We start from the raw sequence: 22,345 nt of genomic DNA on the forward strand, positions 1-22,345 counted from the left end.
TTAATGTAGTTATCCTGCAGTTCAGTGGCGAGACCTATATATTACAGTCTACTCTTCCCCCTTTCACAGAATTGGTTCTGTGGCAGTGTCCGGTTCGCATCTCTTTCAGAATTAATGTGTGTTTCTTACCAGCACATAACATAGGTGGTTCAAGGTTGCTAGTGGAATAAAGTCTCTGTCACGCACTTAAAGCAATTTTGTAAACTATAGGTCTGCTATGCAGAGAAGATTTTAGAATTTTTGTAGCCACTTCTGGGCAGTACTTTTGTTTAAAAAATACTGCGAGAGAATCTGCTTATCCATGTGCATGGAAATAATTACAGATCCTTTACCCATGGGTACACAAGTATTTCAGAGGTGTAGAATGAAATAAACTGCATGAACTAGATTAATGAGCAACCTCAGGAAAGTTTGTTGCTGACTACTTTGGAGATGTGTATTACAGCTAAAGATAGTAGTTCTCACCCCTACTGTGGCATGGCTACATAGTGTGTGATCAAAGCCATGAATGGTTCTTAACCTCATAGGAAATACCAGATACATATGCTGTATTCAAACATTTGTACCTCCTACTTCCATAATGTGTGAAGACTTATCTCTGCTCAGGACCTACCGTAAATAACTGTGACATGAGTTCTGTGAGCCCAATGAGACTTTAGATCTGATGTTCTCAAGGAGCAGTTCCCTTCATGACAAACTGCTTTTGGAACTGATGTGAATTTCAAAAGCAGATTGTGATACAGCAGAGGGCCTGGCTGTTCAAGGGGGAGAAAGATCCAAATTAGTGAAAATTCTTGAATGAGCAGCTCTTTTAATCCAGGCCTCTGGCAGTCTTCCTGAACTGTGGTTACTCTTACATGTTTTGGTATGTGCAGTTCTGTATATACAGATAATCATTTTTTCCTATGAGTTGCCATCCAAGGGTTGAGACACTGACCACTGTCAAGAGAACTTTGTGTTAACTGAGAAAATCTAACTCCATTAAAATACGCTTTCTGTGTATTTGTAGGCTCCCCTCTGCTTCCTGAACCACTTAAGCCACAGGGTGCCATTCCTGTTCATTCCACCACTCAGCAGGCCCCTGCCCTAAAGATGCAGGAACCTCTTATACCTATGACAGCAACATCTCAGACAGCTTCTCCTCAAAACCTGGAAGCACCACCACAGCCTCCCCCTCGTAGCAAATCATCCCAAAGCTTGCCTTCTGAACCCGTTCCTTCACAGCAACAAGTATGTATGCAATTCTTTTTAATACTTTATTTTCAGTGCACAAGTACACTTACTTTAACAGGCTTACTCAACAGCAGCATTCACATGCTGATAACTTTTACATTTAAATATATAGTGCAGTCAACTCACAACTTAAACACGTTTTACATGTGCTGTCCAGTTGAAATCACATAAATTAAACGCGCAGAAGGTGGAGTGCTTAAAAGCTGTTTTTGTGCTGGGTTTCTGAGTTCCCATGAAATCTTGTGAGAGCCTCCCTGAGCTTGGTAAACAAATCCCTGAGCCCAGTAAGCAAAATATTTCAAGATAAGTGTGGTAAGCTCTCTGTCTTGCTTGTGGGGCAAGACCTGTTTGGTGTGTCGGCTCTGGAATGTAAGATTGTTCATGTGGAAGCAGTTCGACTATACACAAGTTCAGATTTATGCGCCATCCCCAGAACATAATCCCCGTGTTAGATGCAAGTCAACGTTATAGAGCTATGAGAAACTATGGAGAAGAAAACACAAATGAAACATATTAAACCAACTATTAAAAAATTGTGCTGTAAATTTTAGCTATCCTCTTTGTGGTGGTTAAAATTCATACAGATGTTTGACATTTGAAGGCGGGGGTCTAGTTAGTGTGGTGCGCTTTTACTTTGAGGCACTTGCAGATCTGTATATATTGGCGCAGCAATAAAACTGCTAGCACATTTTCAAAGCTAAGCAGGGGATGGGGATGTGGAAATGTGTGTTGAGAGTCCTGCATTGCAGGGGGGTTGGACTAGATGACCCTGGGGGATACCTTCCAATTCAACGATTTTATGATATTTTTGAAATTAAATCCTACTGAATTTATTGGGACTTACATGCAAGTTAGTGTGTTTAGGAATCTCAGCCTTTTAGCACAGTTCTATACATACCTACTCAGTAACAAGTCCTGCTGTACACAGTGAGGCTTACTCCTAAGCATGTATGGATAGGATTTACAAACTTAGCTTCTTTAAAAATAAATAAATAGGGATGGATTCATCATATAGAGACTGGTTTAAATCATGTTTCCCAGTTTTTATTTATGTATTTTATGAACAAACTATTTGGTTCCTGTAACAAATCATGTTGATTAACAACTAAAGAGGACTTTTATGTTCCTTAGAAGAATAATTCAAAGGCTTTTTGTCATGCAGTCCACATGTCTGTTGCACTACACAATTATATATCTGGTTAGAATTGAAATGGGAGGAGACAAGTGCAAAACGAACGTGTTTGTCTTTGCATCTGTACCCATGCAAGGGCTTCCTTGATGACTAGGACATACTTGGGAGCATATCCTACTGAACTCAAAGGTTCTTACTTTCTAATGTCAGCATGTATATGACTATAGGTATCCAGAACTTCCCAGAACAAAGGACTGATAGTTATTGGGCACAGTCATGTGTGTGTGTGTGTGTGTCTCATGACAGAAAGTACTGTAAATTTGTATAACTTTTGGTTGACAAGTCATAAATACTCATAATCTAAGAAATGAACAAATTGTAGAGCTCAAATAATCAGAAGGCATAGACAATACAAGTTCACTTAGGTCCTGGGACCATTGGGGAGAACAGAGCAATCTTGGAGCCAGCAGATTCTAGACGAGCTCAAACCTGTACTTGGAAGATCCCTAATCATGGGCCCATAGAGTTTCTGGGTGCCATTAGCCCAAACATACGCCCACCTCTGCTGGCAAAGAGGCACTTCCACCCCATCCTAACACACACCAGCTAGCAGAGCTGTGGTTGGGGATTGTCTAAAATACATTAATGCCAGGCAAACCTCTGGGGAGGCCACTCCATAAGACATGACTGAGATGAATGTTATTCTTGTAGGCAGCTACTATATCTCAGCCTAGGTGGTAGACAGATGTCTTAAGATATGGGCATAGGGTTTAACATGTATTATGGCCAAGTTTCATCTGGACTAGCTTACTAAAAATAAATTATTATGGTCACACTTGTATTCAAACTGACTTAACTATCCTTTCCACTGTTGATAAGAGTCTTGCTGCTTCTAAGTGTTATAAATTAGGTAAAAAAAACATGCAAAATATTAGAAAAGATGTCTAATACTGAGCATCCATTTTCTTGGTGCAGTTAGAAAGCAGTTAAACACAGTCCTCTATACACTTTCCCCAAATAACCTGGTATGAATATATAAGAGGTATTTAGAGCAGTGTTAGAACAGTATTACTAGTTTATCCACTGGCAATCAGACATGGAAAAGTTTAACAGAATATGTCAAAATGCAATCTCTTAGTAATGATTTGCTTCAGAAAGAGAGCTTTTGAGTCTTTGAAGCCACTACAGCCTAATTTCCTCAACCTGCTTTTAAATCTGTAAAATCAAAACCCAATCCATGCAGTCCTTTGAACATGCTAGTCACTTACATGATTATCTCGCTCTCACATAGCAGCATGACCAAATGTCATCTGGAGCGAGTTTAAAATGCAGCCGCCACAGTCTTATGAATAGTCACTTGATCACTAAGGGTTGTATTCAACGTAGCACTAAGTAGTTCCATCAGTACAAGGAAATCCTTGCGCAGCTGAACTTCCCACCTCCTCACCCTGTGAACCACCTAAATCTGTTCTTGGGGTTCCCCAACTGTCTAGACCAGATTAGGAGAGGGCATGGCAATGCACACATGGGGGAGGGCGTAGTTGTGTTGCACTATAAGTAATCCTTGTGCTGACAGGATGAGTTACTAGAATACTGCCCAAAGGCAATATATTTTAAATATGCAAAATGCTTCTTGGGTATCATTGACTCAAACATAGCTTGCCAGTTGAGGCAGCTTTCTTTGTAAGATCAAAGCCAAAGTGGAGGACTATTGATATCAGGGGTGGCTAGCCTACAGGTTTTTTGTACCCACAAGACCTCCAAATTTGCACCCCACAAGGTCAACAGTTTTTACTTTTTTTAAAAAAAGAAAAGCTTTTTATTGACTGCTCTCATATGTCCCCCACTATGATGATGTACTTTGTCTCTCTCAAAGTTGTCCATTTTATAAAAATGAATAATAAATGCTTTAAAATTAATGCAGAATAGCAGACGGGAAAGCATTTTACACTTTAGCTACCCCCAGTTTGACAAGCAGCCTCTGGAGGGTTGACTGTGGATCAACGCAGCCCTCAGCGTGAACAAGATTAGTATCCCTGCTTTATATCATAGCAAATCCAATTAGTACAGTAGTGTTTCTGCATGTCTGTGTTATCAAAATAACATCTAACACTCAAATAATTGGACAGACGTAGTGCTGGGTCACTTTTGAAGCATTTTACCATGGATTTCTTCCTAATATTTTCCCTTTGATGTCTGTCTCTTTCTCACAAGCAGGATCAACCATCAGGGTAAAAGGTACCTGACTCTTTACTAGTCTTTTGTTATTTCCATCCATTATTTGTTCTCCATAAGTAGTAGCAAAAAAGATGTATGAACAATTTTGCTTCATACATCTGCACTTGCATTGAAATCACCTGCCTGCATATATAGGCAGACATGCCATAGTTTCATTCTTGCTTTCTGTAGCATATTATTGACATAAAGCACCTTATTTACCTTGGTATGCTATGGCCTTGTAGAGTAAGGGTTCTCAAACTGTGCCAAGTAAGCCTCTCCTTAAATAAAGAAAACAGCATAAAGTTTTTAAATAAATGTCTGATTGTTGCCAGCTTTCATAAATCAGAGGGGAGGGTCCTAATACAGGACACTAAAACAGCTAAAAATCCACAAACATTGCCTTATGATGAAGTTAGAAACCTCACTTGCACCTCACCAAGAGGTCTGCCTCACACTTTGAGAACCACTGCTACGGGAAGAACTTAATTCGGTCCCATTTTCTGAAACTTTTAAACACTGCTCAACCCTGATAACAAGACTGCAGTACTTTATGGAAAAAAATGAATATAGTGGCAAAAAGTGTAATATTGGTTTCATCTCACACTCAAAAGTTCATGAAATGAAAGCTGCCTTTTGAGCATAAACTATATCTAGTTTAGTTTTAATATGAAGCTAGTTTTGAATTGGGTTGCTTCTGAGATCAATGCAACTTAAGCACATTCAATTAAAACTTATAAAGCAGTGGTGGTGCTCTTTTGGGGCTTGGTATTTTTAAATTACACCATAAACATAGCATGCCAAGTGCCATATGCAAAATTGCATTTGATTTACATTTATTCTGTAGTTAAACATGGCTATACTTGGACTTGGACAAAATTGATTTTTTATTATTTTAAGCAGGCTGTTTAGGTAAGTATAAAATGGATCTTCAGATTTAAAACTGTGTGTTTAGAATTGTTGAATATAAAACCATATAGGTTTGGAGTATGTCTAATATATGTTAAAACATGGAAATTTACTCTTACACCACAGTAGGCATAGTCACTCAGAAGTCAGTTCATTGGAGCTTACTCTTAGGTGTGTTTAGGACTATGGTCTAAATTACTGGAAGAAATGAAAATGTAGAATGTGTCTTAAATATGAGGAAACTTTGATTCTATGTATAAGGGTACCTACTGCAGTTGGGAAGCCTTCTTTTCATCCCCATGCTGGGTGAGGGAGCCAGGTTGGTGGAAATTGACTCAACATGGCAGCATTCCAGGTTGGGTACTGAACTTGCCAAACCCCTCAGGTGGATGTCATGTTGTGGTATTAACTTGGGTGTGGGAGAGAGAGGACATCCTCAAGTCTCTCTGTTAGGACCGAGGCCGGTTCTTTGGTCTCCATTCTTGATAAGTTCTAGTTCAGTTTAAAATGGTGAGAAATACTTTTGATTAGATTTATTCAGTTTATGTATCATTTGCCACAAATAACCAGATATTAGTGCTATGAATTTCTGGTGAAGAGTCAGCTGGAAGACATTGAGTGCATATTAGCTAAAATACTGAGATTCTTCCCAGAGGAGAAAAAGACCCGTCCATCCTAACAACAACATCAATAAATTTATTATGTGTACCCCTCCCATCTGACTGGATTGCCCTGACCAGAGGCAATCCCTGTAAGAGGAGGAAAAAGACTTGAAAGGCCCTGCGGCCTGCCCATCCAGTTGAGTGGGAGAAGTCAATTTATTCCCTAAATGTCCTCCAGTCCACTCTGGCAAATGAGTTTTGAACCAATTTACATGGACAATATGCAATAAAAAAATTCATTAAAACGAAACAAATATACTAAGTGTTCATCTCTAAAAATTACCCGATTACATAAAATAACCACAACACCCACATTAGAAAGAACTGCCCAAAAATAAATGACCAAAAGCTAGCCCATTAGCACTGTTCAAATGCCTGGGAGAATAAAAATACCTCTGCCTTGTGCAGGAATATTTCTAAGTGCTTAACATTTATCTGGAAGTTCAATGAAGGGCAGGATTCAACTAATGAGACCTGCCAGCAGAAACCCTGTGCATGGACTTCCTTGTGTAATGGGGCTTTCCTCCTGCCATGCTCCCCCATTGTGCTGAGGGTGGGGTGTCGAGAGAATCTCCAGAATAGCACATGGGGGGGGAGAAGGGGGGATCATTGAGTCTGCCAAGGCAGAATACTTGCCCTGACAGAATGATTGCCTTAATGCAATGCTGAATTTCTCCCAATATCTTTCTATTTTGGCCTAGTAAAAAAACATAAACTGTATAGTATTTAAAGAAACTAGAGGCAGTGGAAGACAGGAATGCCTGGCGTGCTCTGGTCCATGAGGTCATGAAGAGTTGGACACGACTAAATGACTAAACAACAACAGCAACAAAAGTGCATAGAAATTGGGAAGCCATTTTTAAAACATAGAATGATACTAACATTTTCACTGTGATAAAACTTCATAATAACATCATCCTTTTCTGCATGTGAAAGTGACTACATTTAATTATTTATATACTATTTTAGTTCTTCAGGTAATAAAGCATAATGGTTTTTTCCAGTAGAGATGTAATGTTCTTTTGTGTTCAGAAATCTGAAACATTACAATTGTATCAGTTAATAGGGAGATAAATAAAATGCTTTGTAGGTCTACATGTGTCTATTTTGCCAATAAAAGGGCAGTGGGGTTTTTAAAAATTATTTTGATTATAAAATAAATCAAACAGGACTTTTAAAATAAGGAAGCAAGCATAAAATAAATTAGGAAATGCAAGATCCACTGCTTATGCCATGGACAATGAAGAATTGCTGTTTCACAGCCAAGTGACATGTTTGAGCACTTTATTTACTTTGCAGATTAGAGCAAATGGAGTTCATGCCATTCAGCTTGAAACACAGCTAAACAATGATCCTTTTGAAGATCTGTCCCTTCAGCTGCTTTCTGCATCCAAGATTCAGTCATCAGTTCGAATGTCACCAGTTGTACCTTTAAACCAAAAGAAGCTGACAAAGTTGCCTTCTGCAACAGACAATTTTAATACTTTAAGTAACATAAATTGCATGCCAGCAATGCCACTTATTCCAACATATAGTAAACATAAAGAACATATGTGCAGTTCTCCAAATCCATTTGCTCCCAGACTAAACAGCACAAATCCATTCACTGAAGAAACTATTACTACTGGAAATCCATTTAGAACAGAAACCCAAGAACCTGGAGCTACTTCACATTGTTCAACAGAAGGACCTGCTGCTTATTCTTTTCAACCTCTTCATAAAAGCAAGGCTTCGTTTTACGTTAATGCATTTGAAGACAATTTCAGTTTGCAAAACACATCTTCTATAGCAAACAATGTAAATCCAAGAGGATGGGTAACATTTGATGAAGAGGGTTGTGTGATGAAGTTAAAGTCACCGGACAATCACACTGAGTTAAAAAGAGCAAGTTCCATGAAAGCAACTTATTTTCCAAGTTCACTGGGCACTGAACAAAACATATTTGGCTCAGGTTCTGCCATTTCCAATGACTGGAACAGAAGCTCTGATTCTTTCTGTCCTTTGCCAGCAAGACCCCCACCTGCACCTCCTGTACCGCCCAGGTCCAATAGCACTAAATCAACTGCAGGCCCTTCCCAGGTACCTAAGTTTTTATCAACACACGATTTTACTGAAAGATAAATTCTTTAAAATTGTTTGCTAAGAGTATTATCTCCTAGAATTGGGCATTGATGTAATTCTGTGTGCAATAGTTTTGTCAGATGCACTGAACTTTAAATATGTCACTTATGTACAAAATTTAAAGAGGTGTGTGTATATATGGTATTTCACAAAGCTAATTCCACATGTGATTTTATTATGCCACTACTAATAGGGCACAATGCAGGGAAGTTTATGCATATTTAATTCCCATTTTAATCCACAGGACTCAAGTTCAAAATTAGAAGTTCCCACGAATTAATTTAAATACAACACATGAGCACAATTTTATCCTTTTAGTGCACATAAATTTATTTATTACAAAATACTATTTTAAATACCCTCCTGACTGGTAGAACTTAGAATCACTTCCAGTAGCCGAAAACTGGTATATTTATAAGTATTTACCAAAGAACTGCCAAAGTTTAATTAATGACTGTTTAAGGGAAATGTTGGGGAAATGTTATATACCAGAGGTTTATGAAGATTTGTAATGGTGAATTCCACAAAGAGTCGAAAGAGTTTTTTAAAAGTTCACAGCATATAGTAATATATTTTACCTGCAACTGCATATGTATTATTGTTTTGCACACATGGGAAATATTGTGGTCACTTATAATCCAGTTATTCAACTTTTGCTTTGGATACTACTATTAAGGAACTTTGATTTCAGAAAAATATGAATCTTTGTTTTTTAACTTGAAGAGCAGAATTTCATGACTCAATACAACAGTCAGTTTTGATACAAAAATCTAAGTAAAGAAATAATCTGCTATGTGGTCCATGCATTTCAGTTTTGTTTGCATCCTCCCTTACTATGTATAGAAGTGCTTGTGTCTTAAGTTGGGCTTCAACAGATAGTTTTTGTACTGTTCTGTAAAGCTTTTTAGATGCATCACTGTTCTCCCCACAGACAGAGGCTGTCAATGCCACATGTGATGTTTATGGAGGCTAAATCTGTTACTGTTTGCACAATGCTTTGTAAACTTGCAAATGGTCCCCCATGGTTTTTACAACAAATGTCATTTGTATTATTTTGGTGTCATGAAGGAAACACTAGTGTTTTCAATAATACTTCATTAGGCAAGCTATAGATTCTCTTATACATATTGTCACAGCTATTTATATTGATTGCTTTTTTAAAAGCTTGTGAAAAATCTTTTTTGAGAAGGGCCTCGCCAAACCTGTCTGTTCTTCTGTTGACTGTTAGCAAAGTCTATGCCTTTTGGTAGCATCTAAGTGAAGCACAGCTTTCCATGGAGCAGCAAAAATAAAATTACGTTTCTAAATTATTTACTACTATCCCAGCATATTTCTATAAATCATCCCAGCTAGCAGTGCATAACCATTATCTATAGGTGGATAGATACGTAAATACAGTGACTTCTGTATTGTGCTTTTACAGTAAAGTTCATTTAAAAGTACTTGTACATCTTAAAACAGTGGTACTATAACCTTTGTGCTTCAGTATGTGATTTAACTCGTTAAAACTCTGATTATTAACATCTGTGTGATAGTGCTTTGGAATAATCTTACGTTAGCAAAGCAACTGTGTTCTGGAAAGTTAGTGCAAATTACAGTTCAGTGATATGTAGACCTTGTTTAGTTTTTCTATAACGTATTTAAAATACAAGCCCCCATACACCTTCAATAGATTACAGAATCTGGCAGCAAAGTACCACCAAAATTGCAACAAAGTATCTACAAGTATAGGATAAATAGTTAACAATCATATTGCTAAAAGTAATTTACTAGTGGCGTCAAATTTACCAACTATGTAAAAAAAAAAAGCTATATCTTTCATGGAGTGTGTTCCCTGTGGCAAGTTGTTTTGTTAATGTGTAACAAATTATTGCTTGTGGTACACAATATTTGACTATATCCAATGCAAAATGACAGTATTAACTCAGTGGTCTACAATATTCCATACATATCCTGTGAAATGTGGTGTTGCATTAATTAATTAAATAAATATATCAATCTTTCAGAATATAATATCCATTCATTGACTGTGTCAAGATTTGGTTTTCTCTTGTCGTCTGAGATTCTCAAATCTGCAGCCAACTTGCCCCTTTAGGAAAGGACAGAGATTTCACCTGCAAAGAAAAGCTTAGTTGGTTGTTTTTTAATTCAGATGCTCACATCTACGGTCATTGCACCAGGCTCAGTTGCAGAGCAAATAACAGAGGTGCCGGGGAGAGAGGGCAACCTTTTATTGTCATGCGGTATTCTTACTCAATTCACACATCTTTGGACTGGTGGACAGAGGACTAGATATGACAGCTGGCAGCCCAACAGCTACCTGGGTCAGTCTTAAACTGTATATGGATTAAGACCAGCCCTGTGAATGAAGCTTAGAAACTCACTGGGAGCCACTGTGGTTGTTTCAATACAGGCAAGGGCAAGATCTGTTCCGTGATTCCTGTTGGCAAGTTAAGCAACCGAACTGCAGTGTTCTGGAGCAGCTGCATTTCCTGAACTGTCTTCAAGGACATGCAACAAAGTGCACTGCCAACTTCAAAAGACTCCAGAGCATAGATAATGTTAGCTAGGCTACCTCTGGCCAGGAAGGGGTGGACATCAACACAAACAGCCTAGGCTTCCTTAGAGAAAAGTGAATAGCTCTCCCAGGCAGCGCACCTTGCCCCTTACGCTGGAATGCACAACCCTTTCCAGAGTTGGTTGATCATCTATCTTCTTTTTCTTCTTTGGCGATCACTCGTAGCCGAGTAAGATTGTCCTCATAAACACAGTTTTAACAGTGTGTCTGTAAGTGACTGTGGAGGCCAATTCTGGATCCACATGTCCTTCCACAGCGGGGACATTGGTTTCCGGGCGAGAGTTGATAACGGTGCGTGCCTTCCTCTTAGCACATTTCTCCCTTTCATCCTGAGTTCGAATATCTTCAAAGCCCATGACACCTTTGGTAAAGGCTGTTCTCCAACTGGAGCACTTGCAGGCCAGTGTTTCCCAGTTGTCAGTGTTGATCACCACCACCCTGCGCACATGAAATGCCCATGGATCCTTTTCTCTCCGCCCCTCCCCCCCAACCCAACCGTGCAACTGTAGTTCATTTTAACACACCTACCTGCTTCTCCCCGTTTTGGCAAATCCCATTTACTACCGGTAGTAACAGGAGCTCGCTGGCAGCCGACGCTTGAGCCTGCGACTTGTACTGTGATCGGAGAGAATAATTGTTTTTTAACTATTACTAATGATAAATAATAGTAACAATCGAGACTTTTAGGGGATGGCTTTTCTCCCCGCTCAAGTTTCCCTCTCCTCTTCTGCCACTTTCATCTTCCCCAAGCTACAGCGGTGGTTCTTTACGCTGCCTCGTTGTATGTAATCCACGGGCTCTTTCGCTTCTGGGGCGCCCCTCCCCTTGCCCTTCCTCCGATATCTATACTTTCCTCGGCCCGCCTTATTAGAGGTCCTGGATGCCCGAAGCTGTGTCTGCCGCTCGGCTCCAGCGCGGGGCGGATGCCCATGCCCAGCAGGGCGCGCAGTCCCTGTGGATTTCCGCACAGTGGAATGCCAATTATTCTCCGGCAACCCTAGCATCCCGGCTCAACGACACAATCTTGGAAATGCCTTCCCCTCTAGTTTTCCTTCCTTACCTCTCCCTGGAGCAGCCGCTCAGAAGAGAGCAACTGACCCCCTTGACCGGCACATCGAGATATACACTCTCCATTAACCAAGGAGGTGATTATTGACATCATCACGGCTAGGAATTGAACGGTGGGCCTGGAAGGCAACAGGGGCTACATACTAAGCCCGGAGCCGCCTAAGCTCCCGGACCGCGGGCTGGCTGGCGCGGGGAGGATTACTTGTGCGGGGGGGGGGGCGGTCCCGGGGGAAGCCTTGTTAGTCTGTTGCAGCAGAAACACGAGTGTATTGCGGCGCTTGTTTTTGAAACATCGGGAATGTGTCTCTGTTAAAACGTGGGGGGGGGGGGCGCCGAGGGATCCTTGCACCACGGAGGCGTCTTCCCCTTCGGGCGGAGCTGGCCACGCTTCCCCCGGACCAAGTGGTGCTCTGCGCTCCAGCCAAATCTCGACGTCCTCCTCCCGCTAGCAAACCGCGCCTTAAGGAGGACGCGGGCCCTTTAAAAACGGCCCGGTTCTCGACGCCCCCTGGGGGGGCGGGGCTAGAGTTGAGTGACAAGGAAGCCGCGAGCCTTCGCATTACGCGATTGGGGAACACTTCCTGGGTCGCCGAAGTTGCTAGTACAGTATAGAGCCACTGAGTTGAGCCCTGGCGACGGCGGAGGAGGAGAACGAAGAGCGGAAAGTTGGCTTGAGGGGCTTTTCCTACGCGGTGACTCAGGTGAGTGAGGTTTGGGCGCTTGGGCCGCTGCGGAAACCGAGGGAGCCGGTCCTGCGCGCTGCTTTCCGTGCGTCGGTTGGTTTCCATAGAAACGAAAGGAACCGTTGAAGGGGCGGAGCCGCTGAGTGGACGAGCAGCCTTCCCCCCCCCCCCCCCGCCGCCTTCATCTTTCTTCTTCATCTTTTTACCGGCAGTTGTTTCAGGAAGAGCTTCCTTTAGCCCGGTCGCTTATTTCAAAGGCTTGAAGTTCGTTCCCGGTTCCTAGATTTCCAGGTTTCCCACCTCCCTTGTGCGCTCGCGGTTTTCCTGCTTCTTTTTTCTTAAGAAACTGTTAAAAAGGCTCAAGAGCCCTGTAAGACCTGGAGAGTTATTGGGCCTTTTAAAGGGCTTTTAGATCAGGAAGCTTTGCCTCCTCCAGGATGGAGATGCGGTGATGGGGAAGGGATAGTTGCTGACTCGTGTGCTGATTTCCCAAAAAGAAAAGGAAGGAAGAAGCTACATCTTGTCAGGAAAGGAAAGGTGGGGACCTCACACCAGCTCATTTGCAATCCCTTAACCCAGCCTCGCACCAATGTGGCCACAGAATATACTGGAAGACCCAGTGTCTTACGTGCATATTAATGCACGTAATTTGTCACCAGTTGTGTTCCTCCAACTCACAGGTACCCGCTGCGTAAAAAGCACAAGGCTAGACCTTGGTTGTAAAAGATCAGAGGCTGGAACTTTTCTGTAGCAACCTCACATGCCATTTTACATCCTTTGCAGCATCTGAGAAAAGCCAGCGGAGGTTACATTTTGTAAACTGGAAGGAGCAAATGAGTTACTTTCAAGTAAGAGCCCAATTTACACTTTTAAAATACTTTTTATTTGCAAGCAGTTTTTTGAAGTTAGGGAAGATGGGTAAAGTTTACAGCGGAAAGTAATGTTTGGCTGCTGAGTCTAGATAAATTATAGTTCCTTAAAATAGGGTTCCTTAAAATAGGGTTGTCATATTCCAAAAAGTAAAAACCAGGACACCCCAAAAGTTGTTAAGGTTTTTTTAGGAAGACCCCAAAATTGTTGAACTTTTTTATATAAAAACAATATGCACCCTTTGGGAAGAAGACTTACCACCTAGGTTGGCATAAATGTAGAATGGGTGTCAAGGTTTAGCAGGTGTAAATTAAGATGCTCAGATGCACTGTTTACTTTCCATGTTTTATGATATGGAACTTCTAGTGAAACTGGTTCCATGGCATGGAACTGCCTAGGCTTTAAGGTAGAGTTCATAGCTTTGGAGAATGAGTCTTGGCTTAAATTAAGAGCTACATATACCCTTATTATAAAAAGAATATTGTCTAGAAAGTGATCTCAGAATATCACAGCTTCATGCAATGTAATAATAAGTTTGATTTAAAAACAATAACAACCCATAACCTACAAAATAGGGCAGAGTCTGTGTCATTTTATGGAATGGTTTCTATCCCACACTTAGCTGTGGAATTCCAGGGAGGGACAGGATTCTGAGCATCTCTGCAACCAAGACTTCAGTGGACTATGTGCCCCATAGTAGAGGTTCTGTTTATTTTTGAAACAGATCTGAAACCTTGTGCTTGGGCACATTCTCAGGAAGGAAAGAAAGGAAAAACTAAATTATTTCCCCCAAAACTCTGAAGTTCTTGCCTATTAATTATTCCTATGCTTGCTTATTCTTATTTATTCTCAAAGCCTCACAATGAACCTTGGACATTCTGGTCCTTTTTTGCAGGCTAGGGGATTTTATTTCCTTTTATGTTGCTTTGAAACGGTGCAACTTTAAACTTGGTATCTGACAAGTTTCCTGTCTATAGTGTTTGGCTGTCATAGTCAGTTTCTCAAAATGTTTATTTTCAAGGTTCTTGACACCTTTTTCCTGTTCTTGTCTGATAAATGGTGACACATTTTCTTTAGTATTTGTCCGTGTTTCTCTGCTTTTGCAGAAATGGTTTTGCTCCATGTGAAGAATGGTGATGAGAGCCAATTTCTGCTGGAGACAACAGGCAGCATTTCCATTGAAGATTTAACACAGGAAGTGACCAAGATCTACAATGGAAGGCTCAAAGTTCATCGTGTTTGTGCAGGTGTGAAATGTATCCATTTGCCTTCCCACCCGCCCCAACTTTTTTGTGGAAAATGAGTATTTTCTATGGCAATGCTTCCTTCCTGGTCCCTATGGGTTACTTATGCCATGCAAGGGTTAGTGTTTTTGATGGTACTGATGAGCTGTGTAAATTTGCTGACAGTTTGGTTTTTCTTTCCGTTAGGAATTGCTATCTTCAAGAAAATAAAATGAAAGCCTTTTAATGGTTCTTTGAATTACCCACATGGGTAATAGATGAGGGAACAATAAACTTCTTAAATCGTGTTTGTAGACCAAACTGCGGGAGGCAGTGCAAGACAGGAGTGCCTGGCGTGCTATGGTCCATGGGGTCACGAAGAGTCGGACACGACTAAACGACTAAACAACAACAAAAGGATATAATTTAAGCTAATATTCTAATTCTACAACAGCCCAATTTTTGTATTTCAGATATTTAGCCATCTCTGCCAATTAAGAGAGCCAAAGGTGCCTGCTTAAAACATTTCTGTTTAAGCATGCCTAGCCAGACATGAAGAAAATATGTGTGTTTTCATTTCTTTTTAGTTTATTGTTGGTTTTAGTTTTGAATGTTTTTTTAAATAGTCGTACCTTAGAAGTCAAACAGAATCCATTCCAGAAGTCCGTTTGACTTCCAAAACCAAAGTGCGGCTTCTGATTGGCTGCAGGAAGCTCCTGCAGCCCATCGGACATTCAACTTCCAAAAATAGTTCGCAAACCAGAACAGTCACTTCCGGGTTTGCGACATTCGGGAACCAAAACATTCGGGAACTAAGCTGTTCGACTTCCAAGGTACGACTGTAACTGTTTAAGTTTTTATTAAAATCAAGATTATATTATTTTTCTTAAATAATTTAAATAAATAAAGGGTAATTGACATAATTTTATCATTTTATCCCATTCTTTTTTATAGAAATAGAAACACTGGCAGAACATGGTATTTTCTTACCTCCTAACATGCAAGGTCTGACAGATGAGCAAATAGAAGAGCTGAAGCTGAAGGATGAATGGGCAGAAAAATGTATTCCAAGTGGTGGAAGTGTCTTTAAAAAAGATGAAATTGGACGAAGAAATGGTCATGGTAAATAAATGTACCTTAAGCATACATGACTTTTTTGTATATAATTAGCCAAGAGAGGATTCCATAAGAAATTTATTTGGTATTTTGATATTGCATACTTTTTCATGTTGAAAAATGACTGTAGGTTATGTAAATAATGCTAGTTATGTTATTTTCATTATCAGACTTCCATATTTGCAAGGGTATATAAAAACCATACTCAGGACCTTTCTATTGAATCCAAAAAGTGTGCCTGTTTTTTATGCTTAGCTCTATACAGTGGTACCTCGACTTACGAACGACTCGACAACCGAATTTTTCGTCTTATGAATGGGGGTAATGGCCACGCGCTTACGAATGTCTCGACATCTGGAAAAAAACCGTGGTGGTTTTAGATAGGGATTTTTTGACTTACGAATTTTTAGATAGGGTTGCTTCGACTTACAATTTCCCCCCGTTTCCAATGCATTCCTATGGGAAATCGCATTTCCAATGGCGTTTTTCGACTTACGAATTTTTCGACTTACGAAGGTGCCTTCGGAACGGATTAAATTCATAAGTCGAGGCACCACTGTATTCTGGCAAGCCCCAGTTCAATGTCAGTAGCAAAATACATGCTATAATGGACAGTGGGACAATGTAGCTACGGCATTCTGTTCTGGATAAGCGAGCTGTTATAAAGTGCAAGTACATGCAGCCAGCAAGAAAACTTAAATTGGTTGCCTAAAATGAAGCAGTAGTGCTAGGAAAGGGAAGGAGCTCTTCAATCTTTTAGCATCAGATGAGCCTCTTAACAAAAGCTGCACATTTCATGATTTGGATTCAGAAGTTCTCTATGCAGCTAAAAGTCACTTCCATTTGTTCACCTTTTCCACCATATCACCCCATTTCAAAGGGTCTTCCAGAGGCTGCTGAGTGGCTGAAATCAGGAAAGCACTGCTGTATGAGTGGAATATCATTTGCATTTCTTTAGAACCAATTCTCTGTCTGCACCATTAAAAAATGACATCATTCAGGTTATTTTGTGCCAAGAAATAGGTGCAAAATGTAACATACAAGGCAGTCTTTATAGTTACTAAATGTATATATTGTATTTTTTTAAATTAAAAAATGCCAGTCATTAATATTGTCTGCTCAGAATGAATAAGAATATGAGGTTTAATGATGCCTGGCTTATGAGAGACATTTGCAGTGGCAACTTTTTATGTAAAAATATTGCTTTTTATATAGTCAGCCTGCATGCTTATATAATACCATATTATATTAAATGCAGATTTCTTATTTTAAGCTCCAAATGAGAAAATGAAACAGGTTTTAAAAGCAACAGTAGAAGAAGCCAAGGCACTTATATCTAAGGTAAGATACTTCTAACTTTTGTATGGCATTTGAGGCAAGGCAATTAATTAATATTTTAAAATTTGGACTTAATTTTATCAAACAGCTAATGTTAACTTACCTATTCAAAGGTCATAAGGATCTCTGTGTGAACAAAATCAGCAGCATGGGTAATCGTTGCCACTCCTGTGTAGCTGTGGCAGTGTCACATTGCAAGCCAATCAACAATATCACCCCATGGCTTGGCAGTGTGGATTAGAAATATCAATAGCTTTGTAGAATATTTGACCTTATTGACTGTTGTATATTTTAAGTTTCTTTTGAATAGTTGTATAGAAAAAACAGTTTGTAGATGTTTAATCCCTCCCCACCTTCTTCCGAATCAAAATGTCTCATGGAGTAGAAATAAAGGTATTGTCCACAAGGAGTCTCTCTTCTCCTAGCTTCACATTTCATTTTGAGGGTGGAGTTGTGAATTAAAAGTCCATTAAAATATATAATGTAAATCTATACATTCTATTAATTTTAGTGGGAAAGCGGAGCAAATACTCAAATTTTCCCCTTAATGGTCGGTAAGCCTTTTATTGTCCTCTGAATAAACCATGCTGCTGGCTTGCCTCAGAAACTTTTATCACTTTGGAAAAAATGGTAAATGCTGCATAAAAGAGGTGATTCTGCATCCAATTTTGCATTGACTGCAAGTCTGGGTCTTCTACATATCCATATCTTATACATATCCACAGATCTTTTAAATAGAATCTTTGACAAGAGATTTCATTTTTATCTTAGCCAATATTGTGTACAGTAAAACAAACATTTGACCCTCTATGTATCAGGCAGTAAAGCTAAGTGTGGCTTTCTTTGTTACTTGGCTTTCCTCAAATGTCATGCCGAGTCACATTGTGAACTGCAAGGAAAACATTCTTTCCTCTGTGCTTTGTTGGTTTGTTAAATTAAATGTCTTCTGTCTGTATTTCAGAAACAAGTGCAAGCCAATGTGTGTGTTAATATGAATATGGTGAAAGATGCACTGGACCAGCTCCGAGGAGCTGTGATGATTGTTTACCCAATGGGACTCCCTCCATATGACCCAATTAGAATGGAGTTTGAAGATAAAGAAGATCTGTCAGGAACTCATGTAATGATTTACTTGGTTACATGGTTTCTAGTTTTCAAAATGTTGCCCTTCCTGGAATTAAAAAGTCTGGGCTTTTGCAGAACATGTAGTCATTTGTGTGTTATTCGTGTAATTATTTGATTTATATCCTGCTCCATCCCAAAGGTTACTAAGTGACTAGTACAACTGAATATGTTTTGAATTAAAAATAGCTTTTCCTCTTGCTGCAGTTGTTCTTCTGATTAGAGACTGGGACCAAAGTGTCCTTTCCCTTCCCTGTTACTGTAGGGCAAATAACCATTTCTGCAGACTTATTTTTTGAAAGGCAGGGGGAGGTAGTATTATATTATAATGATTTCAGGTTTGTGAAAATTTGGTGAGCTAATAAACATTTGTTAGAAATCATGAAATTCCCTTTAATTACCATTTAGCTTTCTTTTCTAGGATAACCTAGTTTGTTTATTTAAGATCCATCTTAAAAATGGATTTGAAATTGGAACATAAATGCTGAAATCTGTATTGATGAAACTGATACTACATCACAAATAAATAAAAATTTAGAAGGAATACAATGAAATAATTAGAAGGGATTTCCCATCACAATGAAATCTGTGTACCCTTAGATCCCAGTACTTGTCATCTCACAGAATCAATCACTTGATAAACAAAAATCAGTGATGTTGTTTTACTTAAGGCTGCCTATTTTAGTTCATGATTCACTTAAAAAAATAGTAAGTGAGGCTATACCCTCTTCATAGTAGTACTTCACCAATAATTGAATATTTGCACTCTTTAAGACTGTTTAAAGGGTAGAGGAACACAGTTTCCTACACTGCAAAGTTTGTCTTAATCATTATATATGTTTAGTTTTAAGTGATGAAAAGGGTAGCTGTCTGTTAGACAAGCTGTTCCCACTGCTCTGAAAAAGTTTAATCTGCACAATCTGCAATATGTGTATTTCAACCTTCCTGGTGTCCTCCAGATGTTTTGGACTATAATTCTGTCCTGACTGGTGCTGATGGAAGTTGTAGTCCATAACATCTGGAAGAGATCAGGCTGGTATATTTGTTGAAACCGCTAAGCATTTCATGAATTAATTTGTCATAGGCTGCACTTGAGGTGATTGAGGAACCAGAGGCACAACTGTGGTGGGCAGCAAAAGAACTGAAGAGAACAAAGCAGCTTTCTGACTATGTGGGCAAAAATGAGAAAACCAAAATTATTGTGAAGATACAGAAAGTAAGTGAAACTCTTGATACATTTCAGTGCATTTCATTTCTCTTTTTGTGTCTTGGAACAAACCATGGCACCATACTCATTGGGTCAAGAAAAGCTATTTTTCTAACCTGGGTGCAGTGTAAGAATTAATTTTTACTATATTATTCAGCACCCCTTGAGGCACACACAACAGGGGGTACTAGAGATGTACTACTTGATCTCAAGTTGTTTTTGAAGTATAGGAAGCCTTTTGGAGTGAATCAGAGGATGACTATAAGAAACGTATGTGGCATTTGTGGCCTTCCAGATGTTGTTGGACTTCAACTTCCATCAGCCCAAGCCAGTATTGATTATGGGAGCCGGTGTCTAACAATATTTAGAGCAGGCATAGGCAACCTTGGCTCTCCAGATGTTTTGGAACTACAACTCCCATGATCTTTAGCTAACAGGGCCAGTAAGGTATCATGGGGGTTGTAGTTCCAAAACATCTGGAGAGCCAAGGTTGCCTATGCCTGATTTAGAGGGTCACAGTTCCCAGTCTCTGGGAATAAACGATCTGGAATAAACGTACAGGCTTTTGTTTATCAAGCACCTGAATAACTTATTTTGTGCAGCAGTTCTCCTATACTGCTGTGCTTGTTGCTTGTACTGTACTCCCACCCTTAAAAAACCCCAATTGAAATTCTTTTTTCTACTGCTGCTTGTGCTTCTTCAATTCTATATTTCATAATGACAAAATCCTTATCAGTATAATAGATGATGTATGTATGAAGGCAAGGACCATAAGTTCCTCTGCAAACATAGTTGTGCCCTCCTGTGAAATGTCATTTAGGCCCTGGCTATCATGGGGGACAGGGATCTTGTCGTAACAGGTTCACAGATAATTGGCAGGCAATGACTTAAACCTTGGTTTATTATTTCACAGAATAGTTAAAAGTGCCAGTGAGTACAAACTTACTTTATTTTTTTAGAAAGGACAAGGAGCTCCAGCCCGTGAGCCTGTCATAAGTGGTGAAGAACACAAACAGATGATCCTTTTTTATCACAGAAGGCAAGAGGAACTCAAGGTATCTAGGGTTTGTTGTGGTATTTATGCTGTTGAAAACAATGCAGGTAAACATTTTTGCAGTTTTAAACACATTTTCTTTGCTATTTCCCCAACAGAAATTGGAAGAAAATGATGATGATTCGTTTTTAGATTCTGAATGGGCTGACAGTCATGCCTTGAAAAGACATTTTCATGGTGTAAAGGACATTAAGTGGAGACCCAAATGAAGTTTTGTATGCAGGTTTTTCCCCTTTTTACAAGTTAAATTAATCCACTGAGGTTTACAAATAACATGGATGATAAAACGTGCATTATAATTATTGTGAAATATTAGCTTCTAGTTTTGTAGAAGTGATTATTGTTATGATTGATTGCAAAATATATTCAGCCTCTTTGGCACACTTGCCTTTTAGAAATAAAAAACTAAGGCTTATTTTGTGAATCCACTACAATAGACCTACAAATTGGATGTTTATATTTTTAACTAGTTCACCAGTATGGCTGTCATATTATTAAACTGGTTGTCGTCATTCTACAGCTGTCTTGTTTCTGTTTGTCCATTGTAATTAAGCTGTTCAAAATGATGTAAGCTACCTTAGAAGGCAACACTTTTTTTTAATGTGTTGGATCCAGACTTCACTCCTGCCAGTGCCAATTTCTCCCTCCCTATGCAGCCTCCAGCATTACCACTCACACTGTTCCAGAGAGGCGCCCACAGATTCGCCTTCACCAAAGCAAGATTTAATGTTTTCCCATCCAATGTCCTGGGGCACAGGTTTTCCAAAGGCCAAATCTCAGTTTTATGCACGTGTGACAACAGAACAATAGAATCCCTCTACCACATACTGTTCTGTTGCCCCCTGCATACGCCCGCTCGGACTAAAATCTTGTACCCTCTATTTCTGGAAATCACGGACAAACCGCTGGAGACCCAATTAACATACCTGCTGCAAGATGATGATACGACCAAAACACTACTTGTAGCAAGATATCTGATTTCAGTTCTCTCTTATAAAAAACAGCATAACTTACTTTACGACTACTGACACTAAGATACATCATTCAAGTAACCTTCTGAGCTGAGTAATGGAAAAGGATGGCCTGCAATGCACTAACGTTTTAACCATAGCTAAAAACCCCATAAAACTACTTGAAACGTTTTTAAAAAGTTGTACAATGTTCCTTGTATGAGGAACTAATTTTGCCTGATTGTTCTGATTCTTTTATGTTTTAATTTGTCTGATTGTTTTTATGTATGTCGGTTTTATACTTGTCGGTTTTATACTGTTTTATTCTTGGTTGCAGTACATTATGGGCCTATGGCCGAAATAAAGTTTATCTTATCTGTTCCAGAGAGGAATGGCCAAAAGTCCTTTCCTCCTCCCTACCAATGGGGTCCCTCTGTTGAATCAAAGTAGGAGCCTTTTCATCTGTAGAAGTTGAATTCTGGTTTCGGCCCCATGTTTGCAACTGTGTGATTCAAACGTTAATGGAGAACTCATCACAAGCTGGGGTATCCACTATTTATTCCTACTTTACCAATTTTAGAGATAAATGGATAAACAACTATTTTCCCCATTATAGCGCCAACCATGTGGAGAATTACCATAGGTCATTTTTACACTCCTGCCATACATAAGGTATTATTTAAATTATGGTTGAAAGAAGTGTGGATTTATCAGACATGATCTAGCCTTGTGGGTAGCGAAGCACATCAAGAGCTAGGCGGACAGATTGGTTGTGATACGCTCCCCGGACAAGGACCTCCTGACCTCCCCCCACCTTCTCTTTCTCACACACTCCTCAACATGCAGCAACCCAAGGTCTCAT

General features: G+C 39.6%; 2 protein-coding genes across 27 annotated transcripts in view; both read left to right on the top strand.

The window, feature by feature from the left end:
* Nucleotides 1-10,287, top strand: part of SYNJ1 (synaptojanin 1) — a 56,495-nt gene extending 46,208 nt beyond the window's left edge. For 12 of the 16 annotated variants that reach the window (XM_060273603.2, XM_060273605.2, XM_060273606.2 and 9 more), the window contains 2 exons: nucleotides 1,010-1,230; nucleotides 7,453-10,287. In XM_060273603.2, coding sequence (XP_060129586.2) covers nucleotides 1,010-1,230; nucleotides 7,453-8,274 — 1,043 coding nt within the window. In that variant the 3' untranslated portion in view covers nucleotides 8,275-10,287. Of the gene's footprint in view, nucleotides 1-1,009; nucleotides 1,231-4,579; nucleotides 4,604-7,452 lie in introns of all 16 variants that reach the window. The other 4 variants (XM_060273612.2, XM_088667935.1, XM_060273614.2 and 1 more) reach the window with 3 other exon arrangements.
* Nucleotides 10,288-11,679: 1,392 nt separating this feature from the next.
* On the top strand, nucleotides 11,680-21,050 carry CFAP298 (cilia and flagella associated protein 298). Of its 11 annotated transcripts, none has more exons than XM_088667943.1 (9): nucleotides 11,680-11,997; nucleotides 13,387-13,451; nucleotides 14,580-14,720; nucleotides 15,651-15,818; nucleotides 17,086-17,153; nucleotides 18,112-18,270; nucleotides 19,357-19,488; nucleotides 20,439-20,534; nucleotides 20,632-21,050. In XM_088667943.1, the coding sequence occupies exons 3-9, from the start codon at nucleotides 14,582-14,584 to the stop codon at nucleotides 20,740-20,742; spliced, it is 873 nt and encodes a 290-aa protein (XP_088524069.1). In that variant the 5' UTR covers nucleotides 11,680-11,997; nucleotides 13,387-13,451; nucleotides 14,580-14,581; the 3' UTR covers nucleotides 20,743-21,050. The 11 variants fall into 11 exon arrangements, with proteins under 11 accessions (XP_088524069.1, XP_088524063.1, XP_088524067.1 ...); XM_088667941.1 differs by lacking the exon at nucleotides 11,680-11,997 and adding an exon at nucleotides 12,477-13,283; XM_088667940.1 differs by lacking the exon at nucleotides 11,680-11,997 and adding an exon at nucleotides 12,477-13,140.
* Nucleotides 21,051-22,345: the final 1,295 nt, after the last annotated feature.

The sequence above is a fragment of the Zootoca vivipara genome, chromosome 4 (genome assembly GCF_965207765.1).
Source record: "Zootoca vivipara chromosome 4, rZooViv2.hap1.1, whole genome shotgun sequence".
Taxonomy (NCBI): domain Eukaryota; kingdom Metazoa; phylum Chordata; class Lepidosauria; order Squamata; family Lacertidae; genus Zootoca; species Zootoca vivipara.

Excerpts from the sequence above, each read along its gene's own strand:
- CFAP298 (XM_088667937.1), top strand. The coding sequence starts at position 11,733 with ATGCCCGAAGCTGTGTCTGCCGCTCGGCTCCAGCGCGGGGCGGATGCC. Across the intron at positions 11,998-14,579 it reads ACTCTCCATTAACCAAGGAG|AAATGGTTTTGCTCCATGTG; the intron begins GTGATTATTGAC and ends CTGCTTTTGCAG. Across the intron at positions 15,819-17,085 it reads TGGACGAAGAAATGGTCATG|CTCCAAATGAGAAAATGAAA; the intron begins GTAAATAAATGT and ends TCTTATTTTAAG.